Source organism: Nannospalax galili, unplaced genomic scaffold (assembly GCF_000622305.1).
Source record: "Nannospalax galili isolate Female #2095 unplaced genomic scaffold, S.galili_v1.0 scaffold75, whole genome shotgun sequence".
NCBI classification, from domain to species: Eukaryota; Metazoa; Chordata; class Mammalia; order Rodentia; family Spalacidae; genus Nannospalax; species Nannospalax galili.
The window spans coordinates 9,370,817-9,382,168 of record NW_008339433.1 but is presented as its reverse complement, the minus strand read 5'-3'; the positions used below and the strand labels follow the sequence as shown (position 1 = coordinate 9,382,168).

General features: G+C 39.0%; 2 protein-coding genes across 6 annotated transcripts in view; one reads left to right on the top strand and one right to left on the bottom strand.

Annotated features, from left to right (window-relative positions):
• Positions 1 to 5,732, top strand: Zbtb33 (zinc finger and BTB domain containing 33). Of its 2 annotated transcripts, none has more exons than XM_008833934.3 (2): positions 1 to 456; positions 3,080 to 5,732. In XM_008833934.3, the coding sequence occupies exon 2, from the start codon at positions 3,082 to 3,084 to the stop codon at positions 5,098 to 5,100; it is 2,019 nt and encodes a 672-aa protein (XP_008832156.1). In that variant the 5' UTR covers positions 1 to 456; positions 3,080 to 3,081; the 3' UTR covers positions 5,101 to 5,732. The 2 variants fall into 2 exon arrangements, with proteins under 2 accessions (XP_008832156.1, XP_029419834.1); XM_029563974.1 differs by lacking the exon at positions 1 to 456 and adding an exon at positions 559 to 696.
• Positions 5,733 to 11,352, bottom strand: part of Tmem255a (transmembrane protein 255A) — a 63,415-nt gene continuing 57,795 nt past the window's right edge. For 3 of the 4 annotated variants that reach the window (XM_029563975.1, XM_008833937.3, XM_029563976.1), the window contains one exon: positions 5,733 to 10,529. In XM_029563975.1, coding sequence (XP_029419835.1) covers positions 10,371 to 10,529 — 159 coding nt within the window. In that variant the 3' untranslated portion in view covers positions 5,733 to 10,370. The remainder of the gene's footprint in view (positions 10,530 to 11,352) is intronic. The other variant, XM_008833936.1, reaches the window with a different exon arrangement.

Below are 11,352 nucleotides of genomic sequence, written 5' to 3'. Positions count from 1 at the left end.
TTTAAGCCCTGGAGGCTTACACTGAATTTAAATAAAGGCGGCTAACTTCCCTTCTACTCCAACCAGCTTTACCAGTCCTTTCCCTTTCCGTTTTCCCACCCTTTCACTCTCCGGAAGGAGCCGAACACTTTAGAGCACTTCCCAGTCTTCCTCTACTCGCTCACGGAAAGAGCCGAAAGCAGAGCTGGGTGCTGAAGCCCAGCTGCCTAGGTCTCGGGCCCTTCCGGACAGACCCGGACTGCGCTCGGAAGAGGAGGGCGCCTCGGATTTCGGCGCCTCGCCTCCGCGCGGTGCCTTCTGTTGGCGGCGTAGGGCAGCAGTAGCGGCTGTGTCGACGTCGACCAAGACTGGAGCGACGTTTAAAGAAGCAGCAGAATCGCCGGGGAGTCCGGCTTCTTGTCGGATTCTGACCCTTCCGCGGCCTTAAGAGAAAGCGGCGGCGGCGCCTGGAAGCAGGTGAGGAGCCGGCTGGGATCCGGGAGGGGTAGAAGCAGCCCGCCTGCGCCTTCCGCTGCGCTGCGGGCCGCGCCTCCGTCTGCCTTCGCCTCACTTGAACCAGGAAGTGGCAGAGTCGAAGGCTCGGCTCCTCCGGCTTTCTTTGTGTGGGCCCCGGACTGAAGTAGGGGAAGAACCGGGAGGGCCGCGGCGTGGCCCCCTTGCAGTCCGGGACCGACCAGAGGGCTGCTGATACCATGAGTAGGCCTCGGGGCGTGGGGAAACCCCACCACAGCTCCACTCTTGGTTTTTCCTCTCCCTTCTGCCTTCCTTTGGCCGGCTCTTTTTCTGCCTACCCCATACTTTGATTAAACTGAGCTTTACTGCTGGGCCCATCCTTCCCTTCGGTCCCCCATCCTGGGGCTAACAATGCCGCCTGCCTTGCCTCATTCCCCCCTACCCCCCCAACACCGCACCCTCCTGTTCTCAACCTTCTACTTTCTCCAGCACCCTTTAATCCCCCCGTCCTCTCTGGGGCTGCCCAGACCACCATCTCGATTTGCCAAGAAGCTAGCTTTTCTTAGAATTGGGGTTGAAAACCTCAGTTGCATCTGGCTGAGTGCAAATGAAGAAGAGCGAGGTGGAGGGAGATGAGGTTCAGCTGCCATGGGGAGAGGGGCTGGTTTGTTTCACTCTCCAGCGGATGGCTTTTATCTCTATCCTACTTGCATCAGCCCTCTGAACCTGCCCCTGGTCAAGGATTTGTCACACAATGGTTCAGGATGGTTTTCCCACTGTCAGGTCGCAAATCTCCAGGGGAGGAAAGGTTTGAGACTGACTTGTGTTGACCCCTGGGCCCACTCTGACAAGCAGGAAGTGGGTACCAAAACAAAATGAAACCAAATCCCAGTGTCATCTGACACATCTCCACAGTAGAAAAACCTATTTGCAAACGACAGAAATCGTGTGGCCGTATGCAGAAAGCTCACCACTTAAAAGTGGTTTCTGTTGAAATCTCCCAATTTCAGAAGCCCTGGTCGATGGCACATTGTCCAAAGGTCACACTTTTTAATGAATGCCTTTATGGTAACCTGTAATTTCTTGGTGCTCTTAAAATAGAATATCTAACATGTTTTTGATCCTTGATTTTTAGCATTTTGCCTATTTTTTTTATTCCTAAGCCACGATGTTGAGAAAATTTAATGATACTGAGAAAGTCTGCCTCCATGTATATAACTTAACTTGACAGTGATATTCTTTTGGTAACTTTAGGGGATGAATATAATCAAAATACATCCTATGAAATTCTCAAAGAACTAATAAGTAAAGAACAAAATAATATCAATGGTAAAATATTTGTTTCCCGATGGTACTTAGCAAGTAAGGATTAATACCTAATATCCTCCTATGTATATTGTGCTTATAAACAAAAATATGGGACTGGAGAGGTGACTCCATGGTTAAGAGCACTGATTGCTCTTGCAGAGGATCTGGGTTTGAGTCCCAGCACCCACATGGCATAAACAACCCTCCGTAACTCCAGTTCCAGGGGATCTGATGCCTTCCTCTGACCTCTGCAGGCATTGCATTATGCAGGTGCACTTACACACATGCAGGCAATACACCCATACACATGAAATAAAAATAATAAAAAATAAACATGTATATGGGCTTTCCCTTTTTTTTTTTTTTTTTTTTACAACTCTGGTATCACTGTTACTGGGATATCTTCTGTGAAATGCAAATAAGTGTTTCAGGAGTTGCCACACACAGAGGCTTATTGGCATCTCCCCTTCTGCAGTAATATTTCCTCTGTTCTAATAAGTTTGCATTTTCACTAATCCATTTAAAGAGAAATAAGTTCTTATACCAGTGCACATAATTCTAACAAAATAAAAATTGCCCTATTTTTTAATGCAAAAAAGTACTAAGAAATGGTGTGGTTTCTTTTTCTATTGTTTCTTCATGATCATATGTGTTGACTTCACTTGCTGTTTCACACTGCACCCTTGGAAAGTGTAAAGGTAGGGGGAGGTAAGAACAGAAAAATAATGGAGAGTTAGGAGATGATAATTGTTAATGTTTGTAACTGTCCTTGGCTGCAAGGATTCACTTTTGAATATGATTTTAATGATAAGATTAGTCAAAATTAAGGAGAGTGGATATTGCAGACTTAGTGTCAAACACACCAAGCTGTTCTGACATTTAACTCTTTCATTTACAGAAGAAATAATTTGTATGCTTTATGATGAAGATTTTTCTTAAAAACAACTTAGTTCAAAATTAATCCTTAACTCTTGAGGGAAAAACCTAAAATTAGAAGGAAGAAAGTGAATTATTTTTAAAGGTGATTAGTGAAAATGCGTATTTCTGAATTTCAAAGGAAGGCAACTAGGGAGATTATTGTTCAGCTCTGCATGGCAATTAAAACTTGCTTGACTTTTCTCCGAGGAAGTTAAAAGGTTTGGGACATGGTCCAAAGCTAGCATATTTGAGCAATTTATATGAAAGTCAGAGTTGGGCCAAAACTGGATTAGAATTTAAGTAAACTAAAGTTTCTGTGGCTTAAATTCTGGAAAATAAAGTACTTTTGTTTTTTTTCCTCCCTAATCTTCCGTTTTCCCCTCCTCTCTTTCTCTCATAGGCATGGAGAGTAGAAAACTGATTTCTGCTACAGACATTCAATACTCAGGCAGTCTGCTGAACTCCTTGAATGAGCAGCGTGGCCATGGACTCTTTTGTGATGTTACTGTTATTGTGGAAGACCGAAAATTTCGAGCTCATAAGAACATTCTTTCTGCTTCAAGTACATACTTCCATCAGCTGTTCTCAATTGCTGGGCAAGTTTTTGAACTGAGTTTTATAAGAGCAGAGATTTTTGCAGAAATTCTGAATTATATCTATAGTTCTAAAATTGTACGTGTTAGAGCAGATTTACTTGACGAGTTAATTAAATCAGGGCAGTTACTAGGAGTGAAATTCATAGCAGAGCTTGGTGTCCCACTGTCACAGGTTAAAAGCATCTCAGGTACAGTGCAGGATGGTAATGCTGAAACTTCATCTCCTGGTTCTAATGACAAAAACCTTGAAATACAAAAATCAAAAGATGAAGCCCAAGATAATGGGGCTCCTATAATGCCCATTATAACAGAGTCTTTTTCATTATCTGCTGAAGATTATGAAATGAAAAAGATCATTGTTACTGATTCAGATGATGATGATGATGATGTCATTTTCTGCTCTGAGGTTTTGCCTGCAAAGGAGACTTTGCCGAGTAACAACACAGTGACACAGGTCGAGCCAAACCCAGCCCCTGTTGCTATTTCTGAAGTGGCACCTTGTGCTAGCAATAACTCTCCCCCTTTAACAAATATCACACCTACTCAGAAGCTTCCTACTCCTGCAAATCAGGCAACTCTGAGCCAAACACAAGGAAGTGAAAAATTGCTGGTGTCTTCAGCTCCAACACATCTGACTCCTAACATTATTTTGTTAAATCAGGCTCCACTTACTACGCCACCAAATGTCAGCTCTTCACTTCCAAATAATATGTCCTCTTCAATCAATTTACTTGTGCAGAATCAGCAGACACCAAACAGCTCTGTTTTAACAAGAAAAAAGGCCAATGAAGAAGAGGAGGAAGAAATTATAGATGATGATGATGACACTATTAACTCCAGCCCAGACTCAGCAGTCAGTAATACATCTTTGGTCCCACAAGCTGATACCTCCCAAAATACCACTATTGATGGATCATTAACCCAGAAGATGCAGATTCCGACACTTCTGCAGGAGCCACTTTCTAATTCTTTAAAAATTTCAGGTATAATTACTAGAAACACTAATGATCCAGGCTTACGATCAAAGCATCTAATGGAGGGTCAGAAAATCATCACTTTAGATACAGCTACAGAAATTGAAGGCTTGTCAACTGGTTGCAAAGTGTATGCAAATATTGGTGAAGATACTTATGACATAGTGATCCCTGTCAAAGATGACCCTGATGAAGGGGAGACCAAACTTGAGAATGAGCTACCAAAGACATCTGGCAGTGAGCCACCAAACAAACGTATGAAAGTAAAGCATGACGATCACTATGAGTTAATAGTAGATGGAAGGGTCTATTATATCTGCATTGTATGTAAAAGGTCGTATGTCTGTCTGACAAGCTTGCGAAGACATTTTAACATTCATTCTTGGGAGAAGAAGTATCCATGTCGTTATTGTGAGAAGGTATTTCCTCTTGCAGAATATCGCACAAAGCATGAAATTCATCACACAGGGGAGCGAAGGTATCAGTGTTTGGCTTGTGGCAAATCTTTCATCAACTATCAATTTATGTCTTCACACATAAAGTCAGTTCATAGTCAAGATCCTTCTGGGGACTCAAAGCTCTATCGTTTACATCCATGCAAGTCTTTACAGATCAGACAGTATGCATACCTTTCTGATAGGTCAGGCACTGTGCCTGTCATGAAGGATGATGCTATCGGATATAAGGTTGATGCTGGAAAAGAGCCTCCAGCAGGGACTACATCCACTCCTCAAAACAAGCCAATGTCCTGGGAAGGTATTTTTATTCGGCAAGAAAATGATTCCATTTTTAAGCAGAATGTAACAGATGGCAGTACTGAGTTTGAGTTTATAATACCAGAATCTTACTGAACTCCTTTGAAATATCACGAAGCTTGGGTTGGGTTAAGGGGCAGTGATTTCAGAAGACCTGTGAAACAAGTGAAAAGTTAATTTGATCTGCTACATCATCTGAAAGTAGTCTAGTTGGATTGTTGATAATCTTTAGAAGCAATTTTCGAAAAAGTAGAGATTGGAAAGCCCCCTCCCAGTATATGATTGTATAGTTAGCTTTTAGCTCATTTAAAAGAGTTGAAAATTAAAAGATGCAGAAAGATAGTTTTCTGAATAGTATTTGAAGCAGTCTGAATGTTCTTTGAGAATTACTGGAGCTACTAGAGTTACTAATATACCCTAGTACAGCTTATAACTTTCCCCTTCCATGTTAGCACTTTATTGATGAATTTTCCATTTTCTTAACATTAAGACTATGTGTTGTGTCTTGTATATGGCATAAAAAGTAAAGAACTTCCAAAAATTGTTCTAGTAAATTTCAGAATAAGTCCTACCTGGTTGTTTATTCTGCTAGTCCAAATGGGTAGCAACCTCCTGCCTCCCTCCATGAAAATAGCCATGCAAATAAGTCTCCTATGAAGAATGAGTTAGTTTTAGCTAATTAGAATTAATCATTAATCGTTGCTTTTATTGCCATATTCTTTAAAAGAAAAAAAAAAAAAAAAAAAAAGGCAACCATTTATAATCTGGACAGGAGGTGATGCAGAGTTCTTTTGCACTTAGCTTTTAATTCTCTGCTCTTACGTGATAGAAGCAATTGAGTTGAATGAGTATTTCCTTTTTGGTCATTATGGTTAAAAAGTGTTCCTATGAAATGTTACAAATTATAACCTGAAAGCCACCAAATGCATCTTTATATATAATGTTGGTAAATGATAAGATTCCATAAATGAGTTTCATGTGTATTTTAGGTGGGAGGCTACTGGCATATATTTTAAAATGTTCTTATTAGAATGCTCCAATAGGAAGATTTCATTTCAAGTAGTTTAAGTGTCAATCTAGTGTTTTCCTTTCAACAAGATCTTTTAGGCTTTTAACCCCTTAATTTAAGTTCCATTCATGTGTGTTCCATTCCACCTCTACTTTATTATAGCAGTGAGAAACTGCATGTGGAATACTGCAAGTGTGTCAATTCCCATTTATTTCAACAATACCTAACCTTTCATCTTTAAGATGATACATATTTAAACATTTAGAAGAATTTAAAACTTACCCAAGTGCTAGTAATAAAAGGAAGCAGGTTGGAGCAAATATGTAGCCTAGCATTTATAACAGAATTAACACACTTCTGTGATTTTTTTTGCAATGGGAGAAAAATAATAGATACTGAAAACTACTGTTGCCTCATAGCTAGTAGTCATTTGTAACCTTGCTTAAATATTTCTTAGTTCAGCATAAGTATTTTCATTCTCCTTTCTGTGTATTTTAATTGTCTATTTTTTTACTGTGAACTTGAAGCTTTAATCATAATTCTCATGTATATGTGATTCTTCAGATGGTAAACTAGATTTGAAGGGCAAGGTTTCAGTGTCTTAAGGCTGTCAGGCATCATTATTTGCAATAATACAAAGACAAATAATACTTTTTGCTTACCAAGAGGTAGATTGATGTTTTCTGACAACATCTGTGTTTTCTATTCTGTAAGCCTAGACCTTCAAACCATTTTATAAACTAACCCTTGGAAAATTTGAGGTCACCTTATAACTCTAGACTCCAATGTCTGCAATCACGATATCTTGTTTCCTTTCCCTATGGGTGTTGACGACATTCTTTGACTATAGGGTGCACTCTAAAATGTTCTCAGTGGAAATTAGTTTGAGCTTCATTAATGCCATTTCACCAGTTAGACATAAATACTTCTGCCAGTGTGAATGATAGTGATGCCAGCAGAGCCTCAGGATGTTTGTCTCAACTGCTAGGGCAATTTGTTGTAATGAAAATTCTAGAAACTTATGACAAACTGGGAATTCTATAATGGAAAACTAGCCATTCTGAATAGCATTGATAGAATTACTTGTCGCTGCTGCTGTGCTCCATGTAAATTTGAATTTGAAGTTTAAAACTTTGTGTCTACTGAAGATGTCTTCTGGAGTTTGGGGGAGGAGGAAAACTGGAAATTAAAATGTAATTTTGCCAGGAAGACTCTACTTGCATGTGTCTCAGGGTCTTCAGTTTTTCTATAAGTTTGTATATCCAAAGTTCAGAGTTCACATGGAATATGCCTTTGGATAAAAACTCTTTATGCCCAATCTTTATCGGATTAAAAATTTGTAGCAAGCTACTATATAAAACTTATTGTGAGCTTTTTCTATTTTTATTTAGCTTTCTGGCTGTTGAGTTACTTTTTTCCCCTTTCAAGTTGGCTTCAAATTTGCTCTAATGCTAAATTACATGTAAATATTGTAGATAGAAAAATTTTGAAATAGTCAATTTGTTAAAATAAATGACAGGATTAAAATGTTCGAACTAAACAAACATTTTTAAATGCCATAGAAGTCTTGGCAGGATTAACTAAAATATTTTAAGTTGTTATCATTTTGATAGTAACTATCCCCCTACGTGGAACCAATGAAGAATTTGTTCCACTGTACTAAAAAGAGAAAACAAATGGTGAACATTGAGCAAGGCATTTTGTGGCATGCTTATTACAGGACATTAAATGCAAATTCAGCAGCACTGGCTTCCTTCCCTCATTCAGTTTTATGAAAACTTAATTGTTTCCCCCAAATATTGTAATGCTTATACTTGTACAATCTTCCTTGTCATGACTTTTAAGTTCTGCTTTTCATTAACCATTACCTGATATTAGTTCGTAGAGTTTTCTTATGGCAAAATAAAATGTGTTAATTCTAATTTTGAGTGCATTTTTTACAAATTATTGTTACCAAATCACATAGGCTTTATATCCTATTCTATTTTTTTTTTCATAACAGGACAGTAGCTGTTTCTGATGATAGCATGGCAGAAATTCTCATTAGGTTCTGTGTATTGGTTAATTGTGCCCCAGTGTTTCTTGAACCATCAAAGTCAAAAGTGAGTTGGCAGCTACCAGTTGGTTTAGAGTACATGCTATACTTTTGTACATACCAAGAGAATGCCTGTACGTACATAGGGAGAAGGATAGTTTTATTAATTTGAAACATCACAAAAGCCGTCTGGGTTTCCAACATGGCAGTGATACAGACTTTAAGCAACATCCAGTTTATACAGGTCTGGATTAATACTTTAATACTTCATGCCCAGTTCAATACTTTAAAGCAAAATTAGGAAGAAAGCAGTAAATATTATAAAATGCAGTCAAGATACATTGGAAATACAAATTCCTCCATTACAGCAAATGTTTTGCAAAAGAGTAAAGCAGCAAATATTAATTTTTCCTAAGGTAACATGCACTTTATATAATTTGATGTAATAAAAAAAGAAGCTGCTCAAATTAAGTGTTACAAAATCTATACTGTTTCAAGTTATTTTGTAAAGTAAGAAAAATACATAGAAATGAGTCATAGAATCTTAACACTTTAAGAAATGTGATAATTGTAGATATACTGTGTAATGGTGCCTTTAAAAAATATACACATTCACTAAAGCAAAAGGTGTAAAGTGTAAATGCCAAAAAGTTATTAAATATTACAAGTTGGTATTTGTATAATTCAATTGATTATCAGTCCTTTTTTGAAATCCAATAGAATTTTAATATGTTCAGAACTGTACAAAATAACAATAATTTTGTATAACACAAAAGGATTGTAGTTTTTCGGGTTTGAAATCTGAAGACAACATTCATGACGCTGAAGGGTAAACTGAATATTTTGAAAACATTTACTGTGAACAGTGAGTGCACTGGTTGTGCCTTGATGATTCTGTATGACCAGGTGTCTACAAGGTAGATGGGAGCACCAGCATTTGTCTGCTACCTCTAATCCATCAAATTGGGAGGTAGCGAAATCGGCTGGAAATTTTTCCAGTGTGTGTTCTGTATTTGCAACTGTCTAATTAGGTATCTTCCTGTAGCCCCTGTACTTTTACATTATACAAGTGTAGGATTATCAATCTTTAAACCAATTCTCTGGTTAACATAAGATCCCAAATGAAAGTGTTCATTCTGAAGTGAAGGCATAGGTGTTTTGAACTCATCAGGTTGATGGTTTAAAGCTATGTATAATTAAAGCAACTGTGTAACTACCACAATGTGCCAGATGGGTTTTAAATCTGAAACACTTAAGAATTTTTCAAGTTGGCTGTATTTGGGGTCTTCCAGACTTGAAATGGTATTGTAACACTTTCATAATCTTGAATTGAATGCTGTCATGGTTGGTCTCAACAGAAAAAAAAAAGGGACAAATAAGCTCAGTGACATTAAAGTACAGATGATTGTTTGGGTATAGGGTGCAGAATCCGTGCGATTTGCTAGGGTTAAAGCACAATATTTGAAGGTTAAATTATCACAAAGATAGTAATCATTCATTCATGACCCAATCTAATCTAAGTCTGAATTTCAACTGTAGCAAATGTGTTTTGTAACAATGCAACATGTAGTAAAACCACTGTCTCCTAAGTTGTCAGATGTATTGCTGAAATCTACTGAAAACAGCACTCTTGTTGCTGTGTATTTCAGTGCTTCTGGAACAACCAGTTCTGTTCTCCCACCACTCAGGATGAGGGACTATTGCACTTTTCCCTTGGGAGGTACCAATAACAAAAGCTGAGCTGAATGATCACAACAGCCATTTTTACAAAACTCAGAGAAGGAAGGAGTAAAGGTATGGGCACCTTTTTTCAACATCCAACACAAGCAAATGAAAATCTTAGCCAGAATTCTCTGTATCAGAAGTACTGTGTAGCCCTGTCAGCTAGGAAAGGATTGGCATTAATGGTAGGGAAAGATAGAGCCTATAATACTAGGTGATTGAACCAAGGTGCTAGGGTGGCCATCTGCCAAGGGCTGGAGGATAACACTCTTACATAAAGTGAAGCAGATGACAACCACATTTGTACTGTATAGAGGTGGAGCATAGGGAAATGCGAATCTAAATGTGACAAGCTTCTAGCTGGATTGGCTCCCCAGCCTTGCTTACAGTGTGAATTGCCCCTTCTTGGAAGTGCTGGGTTTGGCCTAGCCAGCCCTGCCCTTCCCCAATAATGAGTAAGTTTCATCCCTAACTTCTCATAGCCTGGCAAGCGGTTGTAAAACTTTATGCATAAAAGTCACAAGTTAGATGTACCCTACACACTTCCACGAAAGCAGAAATACAAAAGCCACAATAATCTCAATACCCAGCAGGTATTCTTTAAGGACTGTAAGGTGGTGGCTTTTCAAAAGGCGGATAGTAGGGTGGAGAGTAACGGGGTGGTGCACTCGAGGACCACATGTAGCTGGGTGAGGGAGAGGCAGACTGGGGCTCATCAGAGAGTCCAGAGGGAGGGGAGGATGGAAAGACATTGGAATTCTGTGTAATGAAAAGAAAACAATAGCTTAGTCAGTGAGTTTGCAGTTCCTCTAACAGTCATTACTATTTAAAAATTAATATAGACCACATTTGTTTCTGTTTAGAAAAATAGTTCTTAAATCTTTTGTTGTCAGTGAGGAACATGGAACAGGTGGCCCCACATTCAGTCAACCAGGCTGCTAGCCTCATGCAGACAGAGCTAAGAATCCTTTTCCCCTACTTCCTCGAACACCACATCTAGACAGTCACACAATTTTGCCACTTCTACTGGGTGGCCTCCTGAATACATCACTCCATTTTATGGATGTATCATTCAAGCTATCAATACCTCTCCCTTGAGCTATGGCCACAACATAGCAACAACTAGTCTTCTCCGGACTGGGGCTTAAGAACATTTAATGAGGCTAAGTAATTAATCCCTTGGAAAACCTTTTGGTAAGACTATTATCAAAGGGAAGTCTAGTGGTCAGGGGCCCATATCATAGACAAAAAACAAGATCAGACAAATTAACTGGCTTGCTTGTATCTGGAGCTCCAAAGTCCATGTAAACTACCATCCCCTTCATCACCTCCACACTCACTGTATATTGGAGAGGAAAGAGTACCAGGCATGGACTGAGATGATCAGTAGTAAGAATGAGAGCATCATGTCAGGTTGAAGAAAGACTGGGATCCAGTGTTACTTTTAGTTCTCTCAATTTGGGAAAGGAGAAAATAGTGATTTTTAAAATCACCTAATGCATTCTAGAAAGTATAAGAGTGAGCAAGGTGACTCAAACTCAGAAAGACAAAAATCACATGGTCTCTCATATATGGCTCGTAG